General features: G+C 46.6%; 1 protein-coding gene across 1 annotated transcript; it reads right to left on the bottom strand.

Moving 5' to 3' along the window:
- Window positions 1-4,170: 4,170 nt before the first annotated feature.
- On the bottom strand, window positions 4,171-17,559 carry LOC144681929 (uncharacterized). The gene is made up of 6 exons (XM_078544105.1): window positions 17,360-17,559; window positions 16,769-17,077; window positions 10,589-10,894; window positions 8,946-9,059; window positions 7,618-7,661; window positions 4,171-6,646 (listed from the first exon to the last, which is right to left on the bottom strand). Exons 1-6 carry the CDS (start codon window positions 17,412-17,414, stop codon window positions 6,437-6,439), a joined length of 1,038 nt encoding a protein of 345 aa, XP_078400231.1. The 5' UTR covers window positions 17,415-17,559; the 3' UTR covers window positions 4,171-6,436.
- Window positions 17,560-24,333: the final 6,774 nt, after the last annotated feature.

Consider the following 24,333-nt stretch of genomic DNA (forward strand, 5'->3'; position numbering starts at 1 on the left):
GAAATCCCATGTGATCATCACCCCCAACTGTAGTATAAGGGTATCTGGAATAGAAAGGGTCAGTGTGGAACCATGTGCCCACACTGTAATATAAAGATAAAAGCAAAAAACTACGAATGCTGGGAATACAAATCCAAAACAAAAATAAAAATACCTGGAAAAACTCAGCAGGTCTGACAGCATCTGCGGCGAGGAACACAGTTAACGTTTCAAGTCCGTATGATTCTTCAACAGAAGTAAGGAAAAATGGAAGAGAGGTGAAATATATGCTGGTTTAAGGGGGACTGGGCCTAGTAGGGCTGGATAGAGGGCCAGTGATAGGTGGAGATTGCCAAAAGATGTCATAGACAAAAGGAGAAAGGTGTTGACGGTGGTGATATTATCTAAGAAATGTGCTAATAGGTAGAAAGCAGGAGGAAGCAAGGGACAGATAGCCCTAGTGGGGGTGGGGTGGGGGGAAGGGATCGAAATAGGCTAAAAGGTAGAGATATAACAATGGATGGAAATACATTTAAAAATAATGGAAATAGGTGGGAAAAGAAAAATCTATATATATTATTGGAAAAAAGGGGGGGATTGGAAAGGGGGTGGGGATGGAGGAGAGAGTTCATGATCTAAAATTGTTGAACTCAATATTCAGTCTAAAAGGCTGTAAAGTGCCTAGTCGGAAGATGAGGTGCTGTTCCTCCAGTTTGCAGGCCCTCATCTTCCGACTAGGCACTTTACAGCCTTCCAGACTGAATATTGAGTTCAACAACTTTAGATCATGAACTCTCTCCTCCATCCTCACCCCCTTTTCATATCCCCCTTTTTCCAATAATTTATATAGATTTTTCTTTTCCCACCTATTTCCATTATTTTTAAATGTATTTCCATCCATTGTTTTATCTCTACCTTTTAGCCTATTTCGATCCCTTCCCCCCACCCCACCCCACCCCCACTAGGGCTATCTGTACCTTGCTCGTCCTGCTTTCTACCCTAAATGTCACCTATTAGCACATTTCTTAGATAATATCACCACCTTCAACACCTCTTTGCCCTTTTGTCTATGACATCTTTTGGTTATCTCCACCAATCACTGGCCCTCTATCCAGCTCTACTTGTCCCACCCCCCCTTAAAGCAGCTTATATTTCACCTCTCTTCTATTTTTCCTTAGTTCTGTTGAAGAGTCATACGGACTCGAAACGTTAACTGTGCTCCTCTCCGCAGATGCTGTCGGACCTGTAATGTAAAGACATGACCGGAGCCTAGAGGGCAGTCTTGGACTGGACAGACACCTGCGTGAAGGAAGCGTGGAGTTAGCTCATAGTCTGGACTATACAAAACTCAGAACCTCTTCTTAAGCTGTACAGAACAGATTACAACACCAACCCTTCTCCCACTCGGTATGAGTAAGTTTTCACGCTTGGGATTTTTTTTTGAAAGTATGGAAGTTATGAATTGTTGCAGCCTCAGTGCTAACTACCCCCAGGCGAGTTAACGCACCACTGCCCAGGAGTCGAACCAGGTACCTCCTGCACCTTACGGTTCTTTACAGGTCTGAGCTTTCCAGGAGGCAATTTGCAGATTTAGGTTCAAAGGGAGCGAGCCGGGTCGCAAACCTGTTTCAACAAACTTCATTGTGTGGTTTTGCAATTTGATGCAGTTTGTTTTTGCAGATTCCAATACAAGAGGTTTAAAAGGTTCGTTCACAGTTGAAAGTAAATGACTGATGAAGAATCGTTCGAAATTGGCTGCAAAAAGTTCATGCAATTCCTTCGCAAATGCTGGGTAAAACATCAGCCCTCGATGCGGGAATCGTTAATCAAACGGGTTTGAGCGAGTTTGTCTATCCAAACTTCGCTATTATGTTACCCAGCTGATGGCGCTGTGCATTAACTCTGGCAGCAACATCACTTGTGTATGTAGATGATAAACTACAGTAGCTACTGCAACTTAGCAGGGAAGTTACATGTGATGAAGAGGTGTAATTATAGGTCTTAGTAGCACAGGTTTAATAGGCAAGCGAGAAAGAAATTGCCAAGTTGAAATTATTATAGATAAACACAGGTTCAACTTCCTATTCGGTTAAAGAGCTAAATGCTTTCACTGAGCCAGTTCTGCTGAAACATTAACGCTGTTTCTCGCTCCATGGTTGCTGCTAGACCTGAGTATTTCCAACATTTTCTGTTTTGGTTTCACTGAGGGTAACCAGAAGAGAGGAAAATTAGAGTAAGGTGTTTCACAGATTAATGGCAGCAACTGTGAGCAGTTATCACTGACCACCCCCCCCGCCCTCCTCCCCCCAAATGGACCGCAATCATCACAACCTGAAGTAATTATTCCAAATAATCAGCAGAGTGAAAGTGAGTGAATTTCCACATATTCAAACCAGTTGATTTCTCTTTGAGCAGAAAAATCACCAAATTGAAGTTAACATTTTAAAACGATTTTTAAAATTATTTTTCTCAATGCACATTCCTGGGGCAAGGATAACTGTTGTCCCCTTCAAGGCAGTCGAGCATTTATTGTTCCCTGGTGTGAATATGTTAACTGATATCATTTGACAGTTCCTGATTGTACTTGTGATGTCTGGTTTAGAAATAAAATAATGATTGGAGATTTAGGTTTTGGTGCATTTTACATTGATTCACCCAGTCTTATAACAGATTCCAAATTGCAATTGCTGCTGTTTTCTGAACTGCAATAAAAGGGAAAGAAAACAAAAGCAAAATGCTGAAAATCTGGAAGGAAAGCAGAGCATGCTCGATTTTTAAAAAAAATTCATTCACGGGATGTGGGCATCGCTGGCTCGGCCAGCATTTATTGCCCATCCCTAATTGCCATTGGGAAGGTGGTGGTGAGCTGCCTACTCGAATCGCTGCAGTCCATAATGCTCAGCAAGTCCGGCATCAACTGCGAAGAGAGAAACAGAACTCCAAAGTGATAGAATATTGGATATGCTTATAGCCTGTGTCCCACTGCACACCCCGTGTAACTTCTTGTCTTCACATCATAGACCTATATTTCAGAATTGTTTTTCAGATGCCAGTTTTTTTTGACTTACTTCCAGCTATCGCTGAAGTATTTGATCACCTTTCACTAGTTTTCTAAATATGTATGGAAAAACTTGATTGAATTTAAGACCATGACATGACCCTGTAAAAGGGGTTGCAAATAATGACCATAAAAAGACTGCGAAAGATAACACACGGTAGGAAGCTTCAACTAACTGACGGGTGTGAAGGGGGCGAGGAAATGTATGACATGATCAGGTTATCACCACTGCACCATCTTCACACATGAGGATGCAGTGGAGTCGGAACATCTGCCTGCTGTCTCTTTTTATTAGAAATACACAATTAGCGTAGCAATTTCCCCGAAGCCTTCTCTAATACGTTTGTGAACAATGAATGAAGTCTTGCGCGTCCTGCTCCGATACCTGTGCATGCAGCAACTTAACAACGGACACCTTCTTTAGCAGCAGCAGCGGCCTTACCATAAAAACCAAAGACGATTCACACATCCGAAATCCAGCAATACATATGGTTCCTCATTGCACGAAGGTCCTCGTCCGCATTTTGGAGGGCGTACACTTGATGTAGACATCAAGCTGGCCACCTTGCAGCTCACCGAGACTCAAGATGCAGGATTAACACGGGTACTTCATGGCAGGATTCAGTACCGCGCCATCTCTGGTTTATACCCTACAGTCCTCGCTAGACGCAAATTTCCGGTCTGCTCACACCAGCGTTGCACAGAGCGTGTGAGGCGCAACCGAGTGAGACTTGTCACCAGGTTCCTCAGTCAGTGGAACACGTGAATTCCAATCTCCATATACCGAGGGGCGCAATGACTTGACTCTGCAAGGAGACGTTATTTGGGACTGCCGCTACTTCACCAGGAGATGGTGATGTTTATAGCTGTGTGCGCAGTTAGGGGCTCTTCCACCCATCAGTTCACTGATTTCTCAATGACAACCGAGAAGACGGAGTTTAATTGTGGTTATTGAGGAGCCTGACTGTTTGAACACCAAAACAGCCAAATCCAAAGCCAAAAAGTCATTTTGATCTTCATGTAGAAATAAAATTTCCGTTTTCTTGAACGCAAATTTAATGCACCAGGGCTTATGGAGTCTGCCATGTGAATGAAACTGAAGTGATATTACACCAGTTACAGAAATAAAAAACCTTTATTTCGTTGATAGAATTTACAAAGCAGAGGTATACATCATATCAAATGTACACATTGAGTTCTCGAGCTGCACAGGACCTTCTGAACAATCAATCGCCAAAACCACTGACTCTGATCTCTAACCTTCCATAATCTCAACACTAAGATCAACACATTGGGTTTATTTTCTCATTTATGTATGCTGTTGTAAGCTCTGTCCTCAGCTGACTGGGGTTTGCTGTGGTACATATTAGTTTCATTTTTATAGCATTGAAACCCTAAACCTCTGCCATGACCATTATGCCACTCAGACTTACACAGCACATTTCTGTCCTTTTTATTCGTTCATGGGATGTGGGCATTGCTGGCTAGGCCAGCATTTATTGCCCATTGTCAGTCAGAGGGCATTTTAAGAGCCAACCACATTGCTGTAGGTCTGGAGTTACATGTAGGCCAGACCAACAGATTTCCTTACCTAAAGGACATTAGTGAACCAGATGGGTTTTTATGACAATCAGCAATGGTTTCATGGCCATCATCAGACTTTCATTTATAGATTTTTATTGAATTCAAATTTCACCATCTGCCACGGATGGGATTCAAACCCAGGTCCCCAGAGCATTACCCTGGGTCTGTAGAATACTAGTGCAGTGACAATACCACTGCACCACTGCCTCCTCCCATTCTGTCTGCAGTCATGGTGTCCCCAACAATGCATGTAGATTGTAATTGTACCATCAAGCCCAATTCCTATCTCCCCCTCAACACCAAGTATCATCTACAGTTGCTGTACATGCAGTGGGAGCTCTCTAGTAATTCAAGGTGTATATCAATTCATAAGCTAGTAATTTTACCAAGTTCCATCTGTGAGACTTTCAAGGAAGACAATGCTCTTGAAATGAATGGCAAATGCATCAGCTTCATTGGAAAGTGGGTTGCTAACAGAAAACAGGAGAGGGTAATGGATAGAGAAAATTGTCTGGGACAGAGAGTAAATGAGTTCTGCAGAATAAAATCATTGAGGTTAAAATATACTAATATTTTGCTTGGAAAGAATTGAGCTATGATATGGTTCCCATCAGAAGCAATTAACACTACAATTAGTTATTTTATTAGAAGAAGGACTACACAGAGTGGGTGTAATTCAATAGCTCTTTAAAAGGCCTGGGATAGGCATGGTGGCCTGAATGGCCACTTTTTTTTTGTATGATTCTATGAAGAACCACATAAATATGTGGTTAACTTTGGTCATACATGAAGCACTATGTGGAAGACATTCCTATGTCTTGACATAATGACAATAAGGGTTTTAGTAGAATGGAGTAAATTAATGTAGTCATTTGAACTGATGTTTTGCTGCATTACAATCTGGGGTCAGCTTAGCTGTTCATTTGTACCTGGAGATGAAATACATCATAGTACAAACTGTACATGGTCTGTGGAAGGATTGATCCAAATGGCACTTACTTATCGTATGTTATCTCTTTGAAGAAGTTGCTCATTAAATTTAGCTGATTGCATTATTTATTTTATAATCTTCTCTGCTGGCTCTGCACAAAAAGCCCCTCTATGTTCATAATCATTGTTTCTTTTTGTTGTTTGAAAACTCTCAATCATTTCCTCACAACTTACTTTCCAGAAATATTATTTCAATCCCTCAGTGACATTTGCAACCAGTTCTGCACGCAGGCCCGTTCAACCAAAAAGAGTAAAATGGCCAAATATTCCTGTGAGCATACTGTGTAGGTTTTGTTTTCTAATGTACTTTGTGCTCTTCAAGGTAAGGACGTTAGCCTTGGTGGGGGAGGAGAGGGGTTTGGACATTTTTCTTGTAATTTAATACCAATCCAATTTCAGTTTCTAGTTTTAATTTGTGTAGACTCCAAAGTTCCTTTACAGTTCTGATGAAGAGTCATACGGACTTGAAATGTTAACTGTATTCCTCTCCGCAGATGCTGTCAGACCTGCTGAGTTTTTCCAGCTATTTTTGTTTTTGTTCCTTTACTGTGTGCTGCATTCAGACGATTGCTGTCTAACACTAATGAAACTATTGTCATTAACATCGGTTGCCATCATATTATTTGTTATATTTATAACACAAAGGCTGTTATTCAGCAACATTCATGTGAGGGGACAGAGTAAGAAAATATTTACTGAAAATATTATGGTTTGAATGAATCCTATAAAAAGTGGTATAAGTATATATATTTAAACTGTTAATTCAGGACCAGCTAAGTTTGCAGAAGCAACTTCTTGCTAGTACCTGATGTGTTGTGCTCAGGTTCACTGCACAGAGCGGCCCATCTTTCTGCCTTGGTATTGTTTGAGTGGGGGTGTTGCATAAACAACCTTGTCATCTCTCTGCTGGTTCCTTGGTGGCAGGTGGGGGCATTTTGTTCTTTTTTCCATCTGCGGGAATTTTGTGTCTTTTGCAAGGCTGTTGAAATCCAAGTCTGTATATGCCATCTTGAAATTAGCTGGTTTCTGCATTTGCTGCAAGACAATAGTACAAAAGAGATTGACAAGATATTGACTTTGACAGTATCAAAATCCCTCTGTACCCCATAAAGAAATGCACTGTGCTTGCCCCAGGCTTTCTCTCCCCCTCACTATTTACCTGACTGCCAGTCACCTTTCCTGCAAGTGCTTGGTTGCATCTCCAACCCCTGCTGAATTGCCGCTCCCACCTGCCAGCCAGGTGCAGAACAAGCGTATTTGGGCAGGACTCTAACAAAATTTGATGAAATGAGAACAAAACAAAAACAGAATTACCTGGAAAAACTCAGCAGGTCTGGCAGCATCGGTGGAGAAGAGAAGAGTCGACGTTTCGAGTCCACATGACCCAGGGTCATGTGGACTCGAAACATCGACTCTTTTCTTCTCCACCGATGCTGCCAGACCTGCTGAGTTTTTCCAGGTAATTCTGTTTTTGTTTTGGATTTCCAGCATCTGCAGAGGTTTTTTGTTTTGATGAAATGAGGCCTGTTTATTAAAATTGACTGGTTCTCAATGCCTCCATTGCTGCTGAATGTGTTGCTTGCTTCAGTGTATGTGCGCAACATTTCCACCACCCCCTGGTTAAAATTGGGGCCATACTGTTGCGTTTTATACATGTAGTGTCACTTCAACAAGGTATCAGAGGAAACCCAGTCTATTAAACCATACTCCAGCATGAGTTTGTAATTCCAGGAGAATTATTAAATATACAAACTTTTATGCATAAACGAAAGTAATTTGACAATCCTACAAGATAACAAAGGGAACACATCAATTTTTATGTATTACATTCTAACCATGCCTATGATTCAGAACTGAATATCCATAGAAAAATGCAGTGAGAAACCTTTGCTGCATAATCACAATTCTCTTTTTTGTTGTCCATGTTTAAGATATTTTATTCTACAAAATTTTTAAGGAATTTCAGAGGAGCTAATTTTTAAAAAGAAAGCTTATAGACAAGTTACCTGCTTTTCCCGAACATGTCTTTTCTCTGTTTTTCTCCTTTTACCTAGCAGAGAATAAATGGATAATAAATAACATGACTTTAAACAAATTCTCTGGCAGGTAGGAACAGGCAGATCAGCAAATTGCCTTTCAATGTATTACCGCCTTTGATCTGCACCAATTAATAGAAACACTGTAATTTCACAAACTAATAAACTGATTTTTCAAACCAGATGTCTACTAATTGTTCCATAATGTTTCATTGATTCATTTTAATGATTCTTTCTCATTACCTCACTTGGAGATGAAATTACAGATCAGTTCAGAACAATCTGATTAATATCAGTTGGCAATCAAATAAGTCTCAATAAAAATGACTAAAGTCAGTCCCAGCTATTGCTCAAGGCAAATGGCCTCAATATGAATTAACCTAATTAGATTTAGTTACTAACTTTCCTTGATTGATCAAATTAGCTTCAACATATCTAGCTGGTCTCTTATCCCAGTTCATGAAAGAAAGCAAGAATGATCCCCAATATCTAACTCATGAAGGTCAGTGGGAGTCATCCCCAATATCTACATTGTGAAGGTAGGTGGGAGTGATCCCAGCACTTGGATAGTATCCTTTATTTAAGTTATGAATTAATATACTCCATGGCCTTTGGATGTAGTGGGCCTGGTGGACCTTTAAACTGATGTAATCTATGCAGTTTAAATAGATAATGAGGTTACTTATTGGCCTTTGCTATTGATAAAGTGCAGAATTTACTGTTTTAGAAAGCTCTTGAGAAATCTAACATGACTTAAACACCTGGGATAAAGGAGAGTTACCAAAATGTTATCTGTATACTTGTAAGGAAATTATACAACTCCAAGGTAACACAACATACTCTGCTTGCAATATTTATGCATGCCACTCTTTTGTGTCATATCTACCAGTAATAGGACAGCGCTGGGCCATGGGACTGCACTGTGCAAGCTGCAATATTAGGATAGTTGATGCAATACATGGTATAAATATCTGTGGCATTGATTCATTCTTATGCCTCTCGCATTAACTGAGATATGACAAGATTTACTCCATTCAGATGTCAAACTAGCAACTGAAGAGGCTGTCTAGTGGTGTACAATAAATGCTGTATTATTCACCACATAAGAGTATCAACTTTCCCATTGTCACAAAACCTTCTTCAGTGTTTACTGAAAGCATTGTTTAAATTCATGAGTACAGTTACTTCAGACAATTATCACTTACGTTATCACTTCAGTTCATTATAATGCATTTTTAAAAGTCAAGTATATTGAAAATTCTAAAGTTAAACCATTTAGCAAAGTGCAGCATGCTTACCTCCGCAGACACAGAATTTACAAAGTATTGATGTAATAATCAGGAGCAGCAGGAGGAAAGCCCCACTCCCAATACAGATATAGATCCACCAGGGCAGAACGTCTGATTTTTGCTCTGCAAAATTTCAAAGCGCAAATACAATACTCGATGTAATAGTTATATTGCACCACAGGAAACGTATGAACAATAAAGCATGTGCATGTTACAGCATTTAATTTAAACACTGATGTACAGAGTAACAGTGTGATTTAATCTGACTCTACCACATCCTGATAAGTAAACATGGTGGTTGCAAATAATACTGGTTAGAAATATATGTATATTGTTGTTAAAATTGTCAGGGTGACAAAGGGGTATTGGGTAGAGGAGAAATGTTTTAATTTATCTTCTCTATCCTCTCCTATTCTAACTGTGCTCACGTTCATTGTAAAAGCCTACCCTTCTCTGAGCTCTGCTCAGCTCCTGATTAAATTCGTCAATGCCATTTAAAATTGAACAGTTTCTACTTTAATTTCTCAATTACAGGGACAGGAGTTTTCTAAAATGTAGGAATATCGCTACCTTAAAGAGGTTCCAAGTTTGTGAGAAGGCATTTGGCAAAATATTTCTTTGCTTCCAAGCACCTTAAGCAGTGACATGTATCACATTAGTATACTTGACTTTTTTCAATTCCAGATCACATTGTTGCAGCAAAAACTATACTTTGCTCTTTTGGGTCTTCACTCCAATAAATATAGGTGTACTATAAACACTTTCTGATGAAGACTAAGTACCTTTAAAATGAAAGCCAATGCCATCCATGTGATTCGAATGAATGAAGTTGCCTGTTAGGACTGTGATCCTTTGTGTTAAGATAAAATGCACAGGTTCTATTGTATTTCCCTCCCTCTCCTGGCATTGGCACCGGAAGTGTGACCGAATGAGACTGTCTCCTGAACTAACCCCTGGAAATTTGCCGGTCAGTCTTATTTCAATGCTTGCAGCAAGCTCCTGCCCAAAGTGGGAAATGGTTGTTGCTAAATGATTCTAATACTTAAAATACATTATCCCAGAAGTTTTCCATTAGCTGCTTTTACTTGGAGAGGGAGATGCCACTGATAGGGGACATAATGCAATCTGACAGCACAGGAGGAGGCCATTCGGCCCTTCCAGTTAGTTCCATTCCCATGTTATTTCCCTATAAACCCTGGATTTTTTTTTTCTTTTCAGATTTATGTCCAATTCCCCTTTGGAAAGTTTCTACTTCCCCACCCTCTCAGCCAATGCATTCCAGGTAGAAGGTATCCCTTCCTTGCCTGGCTCTCGCCGCTTGGTGAGTTTGTATGCCGGCTGAGCTTTGATGTTAGTGAGAAGAGCAGTACTTCTTCAAGCTAGGCATGATGTTGATGTTAGTCACGTTCATTGTTACTAAAGCGGGAGTGGCCCAAAATGTCACCTGTGATTTCGATCTAGATTATCGCTTTATTTAAATACCCGGAATGAATCCGAACGTTACCCCTCCCGTACCAGGAGATATTCCCACCACAACGTGTCTTGTGAACTGTACTCCGGGGAAATCCAAGCTGATGTAAATGCAATGCCATATATCTGTGCACATTACAAAACCGCGCGGGACGTTTGAGAAGCTGTGAAAATGGCCATACCTGCAAGACTGGAAAAGTAGGTGTAATGGGTTTGCATCTGGTTGTCCGGGTATGAGACCCGGCAGGTATAAACCGTCCCATTCGGAACAGGCTGCGATTCCTCCAAATAGCTGGAAGCTTCGAACAGCTTTTCCGGCCGAGGCTGTATATCCCCGCGGATCCCCGTTACAACCTCGGTGCCGTTCACAAACCAGTTGATGCTCAGCTCCTTGGAGTAAAAACGGCCAGAGCTACAGGCAAGTCTGAGGAAAACCCCCGAGCCTTTCCCAGACACGGTGGGAACAATCTGCGGAGAATAGGGAGGCGCTTTGAGGCGGGGGGGCAGAAAAAAAAGCTCATTATTCTGATGCCGGTTTCGACTGGAGATTTTATTCAGTCCCAAATTTAATCATCCCCCACCCCCCTCCCCCCGGTTTTATTTCGCTTTGAAGCGTTCATTCGATGGATCTTTCTCGCATTCAACTACTTCTCATTCTCATCTACATTACCCATCCTCTCCCGATCCTAGGACCCTTTGTAATATTGGTGTTTGTGAAGGAGGGGTCAAAGTCAAGAGCCATTTCTCCCGGGTTTCCGCCGAAGTTGCAACGGGGGAGATTCGCTCTGGAATTAGAAACTGGGACAGGGTCTGCCAGGATCAGTCAATTGTTTCCCAATCCCGGCAATTCAAGCACCGACCAGAATAAATCTGAAGAAGAGCCATGCGGAGTCGAAACGTTAACTCTGTTTCTCTCTCCACAGAAGCTGCCTGACCTGCTGAGTTTTTCCAGCATGTTCAGAGTAAACCAGCCCCTGGACAGCTTTCATTCTCAGACACAGCTGTCGGTATTTGTTTCAATGCCTGAGTTTTGCTCCATTTCTGGTATCTCCCGCCCGCTAAACTGTTCACAAAGCCCCTCGGGCAGGTCAGAGGGTTGAATTTAAATTTACGCACATTTATATTATGAATAACTACAGATCCATTGAGAATTGCTCGGGTTAAGTCACTCATCAGAGTCTCTCATTAACCACCCACTGAATGTCCAGACAGACTTGGTTATAAGTCCATTTAATAATACCCAGCAATATTATTTGATGACTGTCCAGCTCCTGCACAGGGAAAGGGCTGTTCGCTCAGGTTAAAGTCCATGGAATGGAAGGCAAAGTATTGAGCTGATCAGGAAATCGGGTGAGGCCCAGGAGACAGAGATTGGGAGAATGGGCGGATACTCTAAATGACTAATGGTGTCCCACAAGAATCTCTGATGAAGCCTTAACTGTTCACCAGTTTGTTGACCATTTAGACGAAGGGATAGAGAGCCACCTATCCAGATTTGCCGAAGGCACACAGATAAGCAGCTTTCACAGCGGTGTAAATAGGAACATAGTCGATCAATATCTCTTCATAATTCGAAGTGAATGGGTAAAAGATTTCAATATTGGCAAATGTGAGGTCACCCACTTGGGAGCTAAAAAGAATAGAACAGAGTATATTCTAAAACTGGAATCAGTGGGTGTCCAAAAGAGATGCGGGGGTCCAGGTACATCAATTATTAAAATATCATGAACTGATGCAGAAAATAACTAAAATGGCGAATGACCTTTATATCTGGAGAACTCGGACACAACGGGATAAAGTCATGCTTCATTTATACAAAGAGCACAGTACCGGGAGCACTGTGAGCGCTTCTGGCCACTCTTTGGGAAGGATACATTGGTCTTGAAGCGACTGCAGTGTAGGTTTACCAGGATGGTATGGTTAAGTCACAGGAGGAGGTTTCAGCAACTGGCGTTGTATTCCCTGGAGTTCAGAAGGTTAAGGGGTGATTTCAATGTATTAATGGGAAAGGAGAGGGTCGATAGATGATACCATCTGCTGGTTGAGGAGTCCAGGACTACGGCTATAGTATAAAAATAGATCCAGACCTTTTAGGGGTGGAATGAGGAAACTCTCCTACCTATAAAGGGCGGTAGAAATTTGGAAATCTCTTCCGCAAAAAAAAACAATTGATATTAGACCAATTGCACATTTTAACTCTGAGACTGGTAAGACTTTTGTTAGCCAAAGGGACCTAGGACAAAGGCGGGTATGTGGAATGAGGTGAAAAATGATCTCACGGACTGGCAGAACGGGCTCCAAGGCCTGCTGTTCCCATGTCTCTATGGCAAGGTTGGCGGCGCCGCTTCCAATGGAAATTGAGAAACATCATTGTGCCCCCTGCCACAATCCTCCCCTTTTCTTCAACAAACAAATTGTTTTTGGATTGAGTCAACAATTCCTGATCCATCAAAACTGCTAAAAGTGGAGGGACACGAATGATATTTAACTCTAAGCAATAGAGGAGCTCATTGCTGGTATATTAATGCGGCTCTTTCTAGGTAAACTTCCCTCCATCCCCCTCTGGGGAGAAGCGGTGATCGGCTTCAGTACAAACCGCCCTTTGGGGTAGTAAACTTGTGGAAGGAGTGTGTTTTTGTGTGGTGTAGACTTTTTGTTTCTCTGTGTATTTACACTGCTCTCTCAGGCTGTATATTTCAGATAGAAGTTTCTGCTGGTTGATATTGAACACTGGGTTCTTCCTGTTTGTGGGTACGCATTGTACGGTTTACTTTGAAATGCACTCCTGTGCAGTGGGTCTAATAAATGATTACCAGCTCCATTGTTGTAATTCGCTTCCTGTTTTACTCGGATTCGATCGGTTGCTGAGGCAGAGAGGAATCGCGGGGGGCGGATGTGGTCCCGGTAAAGAGCACCCCCATTCTGTTAGAGGGCTTAGGGCCGTGAGCCAATCTCTTATCACACCGTGGGATCCTAGTGAATACATTCTTCGCACGACTATCTGAAGCGCTCCTCCTTTAACATTTTGGCAGGCTTTCCACAGCGTAGAGGCAGAGTTTGTGTTTGCCTTGACACTCATTCTCTCCACCCATCACCTACCATTAACATTCCAGTTCTCACATCACAGCCACACCGTTTGTTAAATCCACCCCCCATCTCTTCTCCCACTGCCCGCCTGGGTCTGCCCATTCAGGTTTCTACAACATGAACCATACTGGTCGAAGTAATTGATAAAGTTGTTTGTAACAGGTCACCGCTGGATCTCTAGCAACCTCTCCATTGTCTCTCTGTCCCTCTGTCTATGTCCATGACATTGTCCTCACAGGATCTTCGTGTTAGCTGAGATTATGTTGCCACCAGTCTCTTCTATCGACTGTACACTCACTTCTGCGTATCCTTGTGCCCGATGATTGGCACCTTTATCTTCATTTATATCCAATTCTTTTGGAACACGAGCTGAAGGTGTGGGTTAGATTCAATGTGTAAAGCGGTGATGCTCTCTCCTAACTCTCTAACTCCCGGCTGCATCTAAAGGCGCCCGCACCTGTCCAGTTGTTTTTCTGATCCTTAGATATAAACTCTGCCAAAACTGCCTCTGGCTGAATATCAATAAAGTTGAAGAAGATATCTTCAATTTTTATAAACCTCCGCTCAGCGCCAACCAGCCTCGGATTAAACCTGCAAATGGCGAGCTTGGTTTACTGTTCAATTGCAAACTGAGCCCATTAGGACTATTGCAGCTCAAACTCTGCACTCTTTGCCAAAGCCTCCTTAACGTGACCACTTCGAGGAACGAAGTTGCCCGGTGAAGCGGTCGAAAGTAGGGCAGCCTGTTCCCCTACCCACTCAGCCCGTATCCAGCTCCACTGACCCTCTACTCCAACTAATCTATTCCAAAATCCTGATCCTTATCTTCAAATCCGTCCGTCCACTTCCCCCATCCCATTTCGGTATTGCCCAGCCGGCCATACTCTCCTAATGCACCGTCTTCTCCCACCCCCCCGCCCCCACACAACTGGCCCAATTTTGACCGGCTCGCTGGTGTTCAGCCCTTCACCCCGCTGGAACTCTCTGTCCGACACCTACAACCTGCGATCAACTCATCATCGCCTTCAAACACCTCTTCTCTCTTTGGTTTTCTCCTGCCCGCTCCTATTCACAATCCACTCCTTGACCAGTGGTCCGTGAAGAGCACGGAAATATCTGTCTGAGCATGTGGGGAGCACTACAACAATCATAGCTAAACTAGCAGAAGGAATTTGAGTAATTCTGAGTACACCGCTAATGGTCTAATGTGTCTGTCATATGGGATAAAATTAATAGACCGAATGCATTTTGCAAATAGGTTGGTGGCAGTAATTCAGCAGTTGAAATCGTTCACCAATCTCTGCCCTGTTTTAGTAAGAAGCCCTCTTGTCTATTAATGCTCCCACCGTTGGATTCCAAGGCCCGACTGGCTCCTTTCCAAGGCGCTCAGATGTCAGAGGTCCACCCGCCGCTCGCCACTTTCATCGCTGATGAAATCTCACAGCAACATCGAAAAGGTCATGGATAATTTCAAAGTGTCAGATGCCTGACACGTTTCTGGTCTTCGTGTTGAAGGATAAAACACAAGGCAGCGAGTAACAGAGCCTCCTTTGTCTCGCCGTTTAATACCCGCACTGAGACCGACACAGTGAGAGGATGAATTCACAAAGTGGGGCGAGGAATCCCGAGAGAATCGGGAAGCGTCTCCCTGTGTGAGCTGTGCAGGAGGAGCCGCCCCAGCTCCACACGCCCCAGTAAAACAGACACCATGCCACATGGGAAGGAGGAGTGACAGTCTCGCTCCTTCATCGTGTTTAGGGTGAAGGTGAGCTGCCTTCTCTCTCAGAGATGGCGCTCATTCTACTTCAGGGATGAGGCTAACTCCTGGGAACTCCTTTTAGGAACAGAGGGACACAGGAGTAGGAGTAGGCCATTCAGCCCATCGAACCTGCTTTTTGAAAGAAGAGCTGGATCTTTCTATTCAATGAGACCCGAATGGTTTCTTCCTGTGCTCGCTGAGACACGTCTCCCTTTCCAAATGATTTTATTTAATTTTCTGCCAATGGTTCCGATTATGTCGACATTAAATCCAGTTCAAAATTAGGAGCAGATCTTTTGGCAGCTGGAGGGAGCGAAAAGCGGGCCAAAAACCGCAATGCGCTGGACCAGAAAGCAAGTTAACACTGCAGGGAAATGAGCGAGGACTTTGATATAAACGCGCCAAGTGTTTGTGGAATCTTACAATTGGGTTAACTCGTTAAAACCTTTAATTACTGGCATAAAATAAACGAGTTAATTCATCCGATAATTAACTGGGAGGATTTTTAATACAAATCCCAGGCAGTAATTTTCAGGCGAAAGTTTTTAAAAACTCTCAGACAGCCGCAGATTTCTTCACTCCTCTTTTGCTGGATTTTCATTCTGTGTTTTAATGGATTTTGTCCAGTCGATGTTTTTGGTGGGTCAGCTGGACAGATGAAGACAGAAATTTCGCTGATCATATCAGACACACCGCGTGTCCAATATTGAACAGGAATCAGGGAATGGGGGTGGAGCCGGTTATTGTTCAGGTAAAAGTCATTATTCATATTTCACAAGGTTTGAAACTCGGGTGAATTTCTCGGCGAAAGACAGGAAGGGAAGGGCTGGAGATTGAACCCATCACACAGGATAGTTCACCCGGCTTCATGAACAGGGCCCAGATTGCACCCCCACACACAGACAGAAGGAGCACTCCCCGCCCTGGTTAAAGTGGGCTGTGTGTTGGAAGCTGCAGATACGGGGCTTGAGGATTTGAGGGACAACGAGCCGCCGCCAGGAGGCCGCCCAGAGGGAAATACTTCAACTCCGGCCGCTCGGTCCCGACACAAACATTTCCATCAGCTCCAGGATTCCCACACATTCTCGGCGGCCCCGCGGGGGAATTTGGAGCCTGTTTTGGTGGAGAGTTTGATAACCCATGAGAAGCCGGTGATTGACAGTGTAAGGACGGTGGAATCACTCAGTCGTACAGCTTGTAACTCCCGCATCTTTTCCCCCTCAGACCAACACTCCGGCACTGAAATGATCCCAGTCTCAGGTACAGAACCTAGTGGATCCCTGATCTGGATTCCAGCTCGTTGGGTCTGAATTCCCTCCCCCCGTGACCCCCTGCTCTCCTGGTCAGTGCCGCTGCCAGCCCTGGGTCAGTGATTTCAGTCTAAATGTTCAGATCACTGGCCTGACCCTCTCTCACTAACCTCTCATCTCACTAAGAACTGAGACCAGCGGCAGGATGAGCTGCGTCAGGATCGTTCCCACTTTACACGGGATATTTTGGGCTGTGGGCCACTCACCGGTTACCAGGAGCCTTGTGCCGGTCCCATTCCCCGCTTTGTCCGCGCTACTGGCTCTGCAGTAATAGAGGCCCGAGTCCGGGACATCCACATCCAGGAGCAGGAAGGCGGCGCTGGCTTTATTCCGGATTTCAAACCGATACCTGCTGTCAGTTACTGCCGAGAGGAAGCTCCGCTCGCCGTCCCTCCACCATTTCACCTGGACACCTCTGACAAAGGCGAAGGTGCAGAAAAAAGTCGCGTTGGCTCCTCTGCTCTTGTTCAGCTTGTCGGGATACTGACCTACACGGAGCTTGGGACTCCCGGTAACTGTGGAGAAAGAGAGACTTTCAGAGAGAAAACAAGCCAAATGCTGCAAACGCTCAGCAGGGCAGGCGGAACCTGTAAATGCAGAGGAGCAGAGTTAACATCTCACAACTAACAACACTGCAGGGATTTCTGCAGACGCCCTGAAGCGTCTCCCATCCAAATGCTGGGATCATCATGGAGAGAAAATGAAGGAGTCAGGGAGAAGACTTCCCTCTCAAGCGAAGAAGCGGCAAGAAAGATTCTTGAATGGAAAATATTGCGGGTTGTGTTGTGGAGACCCACCTGTAGAGAGGATCGTGAGAGTGAGCACAGTGTGGAGGGGAATCCAGTTGACCATGACTCAAGGTGGCAGTTAGACGGTACAGCTGCTGCTGAGGATGACAGAGCCCCGGAGCTCCCCCCGCTTCGAGCTGCGGTTTGCAGACAGCGTCTGACTGCGCTGTCAGCTCTGTACATGGAACAGTCCCACCCCACACACACACACACAGAGTGAGCAGACAAACTGCCAGATCTCCCCGAAAGATCAAAGCGGAAATATTATCAGAGCTTCAATCACCTCGCCCTCCCCAAACTTGCCTGCACAAACTCTACACAGCCACTAATACTCAGGGGCAGGCGGAGACTTTCCCTCACGCTGACTGTGCCGGATCCCATACAGCGTCCCTGTTGCTGAGCCTGTCACCTCCCCAGCAGTGGGAACACCTGCCCGGAGGAGATACCCCCACCACCCAGGTCCCCCCCTCTCTCTCTTCGAGAAAACAAGAAGGAACAAGATCAGGGAATTTCCCCCAAATGTAAAAAATGGGTGAATAACTGACTCTTTGTGTCAGTCCCCCTACCCCAGCTCCCAGTGACTCTCCCTGTGCCAGTCTCCATACCCCAGCTCCCAGTGACTCTCTCTGTGTCCCTATACCCCAGCTCCCAGTGACTCTCTCTGTGTCCCTATACCCCAGCTCCCAGTGACTCTCTCTGTGTCCCCATACCCCAGCTCCCAGTGACTCTCTCTGTGTCCCCATACCCCAGCTCCCAGTGACTCTCTGTGTCCCCATACCCCAGCTCCCAGTGACTCTCTCTGTGTCCCTATACCCCAGCTCCCAGTGACTCTCTCTGTGTCCCTATACCCCAGCTCCCAGTGACTCTCTCTGTGTCCCTATACCCCAGCTCCCAGTGACTCTCTCTGTGTCCCTATACCCCAGCTCCCAGTGACTCTCTCTGTGTCCCCATACCCCAGCTCCCAGTGACTCTCTGTGTCCCCATACCCCAGCTCCCAGTGACTCTCTGTGTCCCCATACCCCAGCTCCCAGTGACTCTGTCTGTGTCAGTCCCCATACCCCAGCTCCCAGTGACTCTCTGTGTCCCCATACCCCAGCTCCCAGTGACTCTCCCTGTGCCAGTCCCCATACCCCAGCTCCCAGTGACTCTCCCTGTGCCAGTCCCCATACCCCAGCTCCCAGTGACTCTGTCTGTGTCAGTCCCCATACCCCAGCTCCCAGTGACTCTGTCTGTGTCAGTCCCCATACCCCAGCTCCCAGTGACTCTCCCTGTGCCAGTCCCCATGCCCCAGCTCCCAGTGACTCTCTCTGTGTCAGTCCCCATGCCCCAGCTCCCAGTGACTATTACTGTGTCAGTCCCCATACCCCAGCTCCCAGAGGCTCTCCCTGTGTCAGTCCCCCTACCCCAGCTCCCAGGCTCTCCCCCTATGTCAGTCCCTCTACCCCAGCTCCCAGTGACTATAACTGTGTCAGTCCCCATACCCCAGCTCCCAGAGACTCTTTCTGTGTCCGTCCCCCTACCCCAGCTCCCAGTCTCTCTCTCTATGTCAGTCCCCCCTACTCCAGCTCCCGGTGACTCTCTCTGTGTCAGTCTCCTTACCCCAGCTCCCAGTGACTCAAAATCACAGAATCACACAGCACAGAAGAGGTATTCGGCCCCTCGAGCCTGCACCAATGCATGAGAAACACCTGAACTACCTACCTATCCCCACTTACCAGCACTTTGCCCAAAGCCTTGAATGTTATGACATGCCAAGTGCTCATCCAGGTACTTTTTAAAGGGTGTGAGGCAACCCGCCTCCACCACCCTCCCAGGCAGCGCATTCCAGACCGTCACCACCCTCTTGGTAAAAAAGTTTATCCTCACATCCCCCCTAAACCTCCTGCCCCATACCTTTAACTTATGTCCCCTTGTGACTGACCCTTCAACTAAGGGGTACAGCTGTTCCCTATCCACCCTGTCCATACCCCTCATAATCTTGTATGCCTCGATCAGGTTTCCCCTCAGTCTTCCCTGCTGCAACAAAAACAACCCAAGTCTATCCAACCTCTCCTCATAACTTAAATGTTTCATCCCAGGCAACATCCTGGTGAATCTCCTCTGCATCCCCTCCAGTGCAATCACATCCTTCCTATAATGTGGCGACCAGAACTCCACACAGCACTCCAACTGTGGCCTCACCAAGGTTATATACATCTCCAACATGACTTCCATACATTTGTAATCTATGCCTCGATTGATAAAGGCAAGTATCCCTCATGCCTTTTTCACCACCCCACTAACATGCCCCTCTGCCTTCAGAGATCTATGGACACACACACCAAGGTCCCTTTGTTCCTCAGAGCTTCCTAGTGTCATGCCGTTCATTGAATATTTCCTTGTCAATTTACTCCTTCCAAAGTGTATCACCTCACACTTTTCAGGGTTAAATTCCATCTGCCACTTATCTGCCCATTTGACCATCCCGTCTATATTTTCCTATAGCCCAAGACACTCAACCTCACTGTTAACCACCCAGCCAACCTTTGTGTCATCCGCAAACTTACTAATCCTAGCCCCCACATAGTAATCTACGTCGTTATATAAATGACAAATAATAGGGGACCCAGTGACTCTCTCTGTGTCAGTCCCACTACCCCAGCTCCCAATGACTCTTTCTGGGTCAGTCCCCCTACCCCATTTCCCAGTGACTTTCCCTGTGTCAGTCACCTCTACCACAACTCCCACTGACTATTTCTGTGTCAGTCGCACATACCCTAGCTCACAGTGACTCTTTCTGCGTCAGTCCACCCTATCCCAGCTCCCAGTGTCCGTCTCTGTGTCAGTCCTAATGTCCCAGCTCCCAGTGAATTTCTCTGTGTCAGTCCCTATACCTCAGCTCCCATTGACTCTCCCTGTGTCTGTCCCCATGCCCCAGCTTCCACTGACTTCCTCTGTGTCAGTATTCACTACCCCAGCTCGCAGTGACTCTCTCTGTGTCAGTCCCCACCTACCCCAGCTTCCAGTGTCTTTCAGTGTCAGCTCCCATACTCCAGATCCCATTGACTGTCTCTGTGTCAGTCCCGCGCTTACCCAGCTCCCAGTGTTTATCTCTGTGTCAGTCCCCATGCCCCAGCTCCCAATGACTCTCTCTGTGTCAGTCCCCATATCCCAGCTGCCAGTAACTCTCTCTGTGTCAGTCCCCACCTACCCCAGCTTCCAGTGTCTCTCTGTGTCAGTCCCCATACTCCAGATCACATTGACTGTCTCTGTGTCAGTCCCGCGCTTGCCCAGCTCCCAGTGTTTATCTCTGTGTCAGTCCCTACCTACCCCAGCTCCCAGTGACTCTTTCTGTGTCAGTCCCCCCATCCAGCTCCCAGAGACTCGCTTTGTGTCTGCCCCCTACCCCAGCTCCCAGTGACTCAATCTGAGTCAGTCCCCTTACCCCAGCTCCCAGTGACTAACTCTGTATCAGTCCCCCCCTACCCGAGCTTCCAGTGACACTCTCTGTGTCAGTCCCCATATCCCAGCTCCCAATGAGTCTCTCTTCGTCAGTCCCCATACCCCAGCTCCCAGTGACTCTCTCTGTGTCAGTCCCCATACTCCAGATCCCATTGACTGTGTCTGTGTCAGTCCCGCGCTTGCCCAGCTCCCAGTGCTTATCTCTGTGTCAGCCCCCGTACCCCGGCTCCCAGTGATTTTCTCTCTGTTAGTCCCAATGCACCAGCTCCCAGTGACTCTCTCTGTGTCAGTCCCCCCCTTACCCAGCTCCCAGTGCTTTTCCATGTGTCAGTCTGCCCTACCCCATCTCCCAGTGACTCTTTCTGTGTCAGCCCCCCCATACCCCAGCTCCCAGGGACTCTCTCTGTGTCAGTCCCCAATACTCAGCTCCCAGTAACTCTCCCTGCGACAGTCCCCATACCCAGCTCCCAGTGCCTCTCGCTATGTTAGTCCCCCCTTTGCCCAGCTCCCAGTGTTCCTCTCTGTCTCAGTCCCCCCCTTACCCAGCTCCCAGTGACTGTTTCTGTGTCAGTCCCCCATACCCCAGCTCCCAGTGACTTTCTCAGTGTCAGTCCCCCTACCCAAGCACCCAGTGACTCTCTCTGTGTCAGTCCCCATATCCCAGGTCCCAGTGACTATCTCTGTGTCTGTCCCCAGGCCCCAGCTCACATTGACTTCCCCTGTGTCAGTCCCCATACCCCTGCTTCCAGTGTCTCTCTCTGTGTCAATGCCCCACTACTCCAGATCACATTGACTTCCCCGGTGTCAGTCCCCATACCCCTGCTTCCAGTGTCTCTCTCTGTGTCAATGCCCCACTACTCCAGCTTCCAGTGAGTATTAATGTGCCAGTCCGCCATACCCCGGCTCCCAGTGACTCTCCTCGTGTCAGTCCCCCCTTTCCTCATCTCCCAGTGACTCTCTCTGTGTCAGTCACACTATCCCAGCTCCCAGTGACCCTCTCTGTGCCAGTCCATCTATCCCAGATCCCAATGAGTCTCTCTGTGTCACTCCCCTTGCCCCAACTCCCAATGACTCTCTCTGTGTCAGTCCCCATGCCCCAGCTCACATTGACTTCGAATGTGTCACTCCCCATACCCCTGCTTCCGGTATCTATATCTGTGCCAGTCCCCACCTACCCCAGCTCCCAGTGACTATTACTGTGTCATTCCCACATATCCCAGCTCCCAGTGACTCTCCCATGGTCAGTCCTGATACCCCAGCTCCCATGACTCTCTCTTTGTCAGTCGCCCTACCCCAGTTCTCGGTGAATCTCTCTGTGTCAGTCCCCCTACCCCAGCTCCCAGTGAATCTCCCTCCGTCAGTCCCCCTTCCCCAGCTCCCAGTGAATCTCCCTCCGTCAGTCCCCATGCCCCAGCTCCCATTGTTTCTCTCTGTGTGAGCCCCCTGCCCTTACCCAGCTCCTAATGTTTCTCTCTGTGTCAGTCCGCTCTACCCCAGCTCCCAGTGACTGTTTCTGTGTCAGTCCCCACATTCCCTACTTCCCAGTGACACTTTGTGTGTCAGGCCCCCATTACCCCAGCTCCCAGAGATTCGCTCTGTGTTCGTCCCCATAACCCAGCTCCCAGTGACTCTCTCTGTGTCAGCCCCCATACCCCATCTCCCAGTGACTCTCTCAGTGTCAGTCCCCATTCTTCAGCTCCCAGTGACTTTCTCCATGTCAGTCCACCTACCCAAGCTCTGAGTGACTCTTTCTGTGTCAGACCCCATGCCCCATCTCCCAGTGACTCTCTCTGTGTCAGTACCCCCCTTTGCCAGCTCCCAGTGTTTCTCTCTGTGTCAGCCCGCACTACGCCAGCTCCCAGTGACTGTTTCTGTGTCAGTCCCCCATACCCTACCTCCCAATGACTCTTCCTGTGTCAGTCCCCCCTACCCAAGATCCCAGTGACTTTCTCTGTGTCAGTCCACATTCCTCTGATTACAGTGACTCTCCCTGTGTCTGTCCCCCCCTACTCCACCTCCCAGTGACTCTCTCTGTGTCAGTCCCCATACCGCAGCTCCCAGTGACTCATTCAGTGCCAGTCCCCGCCTACTCCAGCTCCCAGTGACTATTACTGTGTCAGTCCCCCATAGCCCAGCTCCCAGTGACTCTCCTTGTTTCAGTCCCCATCCCGCAGCTCCCAGTGACTCTCTCTGTGTCAGTCCCCGTACCTCAGCTCCCAGTGAATCTCCCTCCGTCAGCCCCCTTACCCAGCTCCCAGTGTTTCTTTCTGTGTCAGACCGCTCTACCCCAGCTCCCAGTGACTCTCTCTATGTCAGTCCCCCACTACTCCAGCTCCCATTTACTGTTTCTGTGTCAGTCCCCCATACCCCAGCACCCAGTGACTGTTTCTGTGTCAGTCCCCCATACCCTACCTCCCAGTGACTCTTTCTGTGTCAGTCCCCCCCTACCCCAGCTCCCAAAGATTCGCTCAGTGTTAGTCCCTATACCCCAGCTCCCATGACTCTCTCTGTGTCAGTCCCTCACCCCAGCTCCCAGCGATTCTCCCTGCGTCAGTCCCCTTACCCCAGCCCCCAGTAACTCTCTCTGTGTCACTCCCCCTACCCAAGCTCCCAGTGACTCTCTTTGTGTCAGCCCCCATACCTCAGCTCCCAGTGACTCTCTCTGTGTCAGTCCCCCTGCCAGAGCTCCCAGTGACTCTGTCTGTGTCAGTCCCCATTCCATAAGACTATAAGACATAGGAGCAGAAATTAGGCCATTCGGCCCATCGAGTCTGCTCCGCCATTCAATCATGGCTGATAAGTTTCTCAACCTCATTCTCCCGCCTTCTCCCCATAACCTTTGATCCCCTTACCAATCAAGAACCTATCTATATCGGTCTTAAATACACTCAATGACGTGGCCTCCACAACCTTATGTGGCAATGAATTCCATAGATTCACTACTCTCTAGCTAAAGAAGTTTCTCCTCATCTCTGTTCAAAAAGGTCTTCCCTTTACTCTGAGGCTGTGCCCTCGGGTCCTAGTCTCTCCTACTAATGGAAACATCTTCCCCATGTCCACTCTATCCAGGCCTTTCAGTATTCTGAAAGTTTCAATCAAATCCCCCCTCATCCTTCTAAACTCCATCGAGCATGGACCCAGAGTCCTCAAATGTTCCTCATATGTTAAGCCTTTCATTCCTGGGATCATTCTCATGAACCTCCTCTGGACCCTCTCCAGGGCCAGCACATCCTTCCTGAGATACGGGGCCCAAAATTGCTCACAGTATTCTAAATGTGGTCTGACCAGAGCCTTATAAACCCTCAGCAGCACATCCCTACTTTTATATTCTAGTCCTCTCGAAATAAATGCCAACTTTGCATTTGCCTTCCTAACTACCGACTCAACCTGCAAGTTAACCTTAAGAGAATCCTGGACCAAGACTCCCAAGTCCCTTTGCACTCTAGATTTTTGAATTCTCTCCCCATTTAGAAAATAGTCCATGCCTCTATTCTTCCTACCAAAGTTCATGACCTCACACTTCCCCACGTTGTATTCCAACT

The sequence above is a fragment of the Cetorhinus maximus genome, chromosome 6 (genome assembly GCF_964194155.1).
Source record: "Cetorhinus maximus chromosome 6, sCetMax3.hap1.1, whole genome shotgun sequence".
Classification (NCBI taxonomy): Eukaryota; Metazoa; Chordata; class Chondrichthyes; order Lamniformes; family Cetorhinidae; genus Cetorhinus; species Cetorhinus maximus.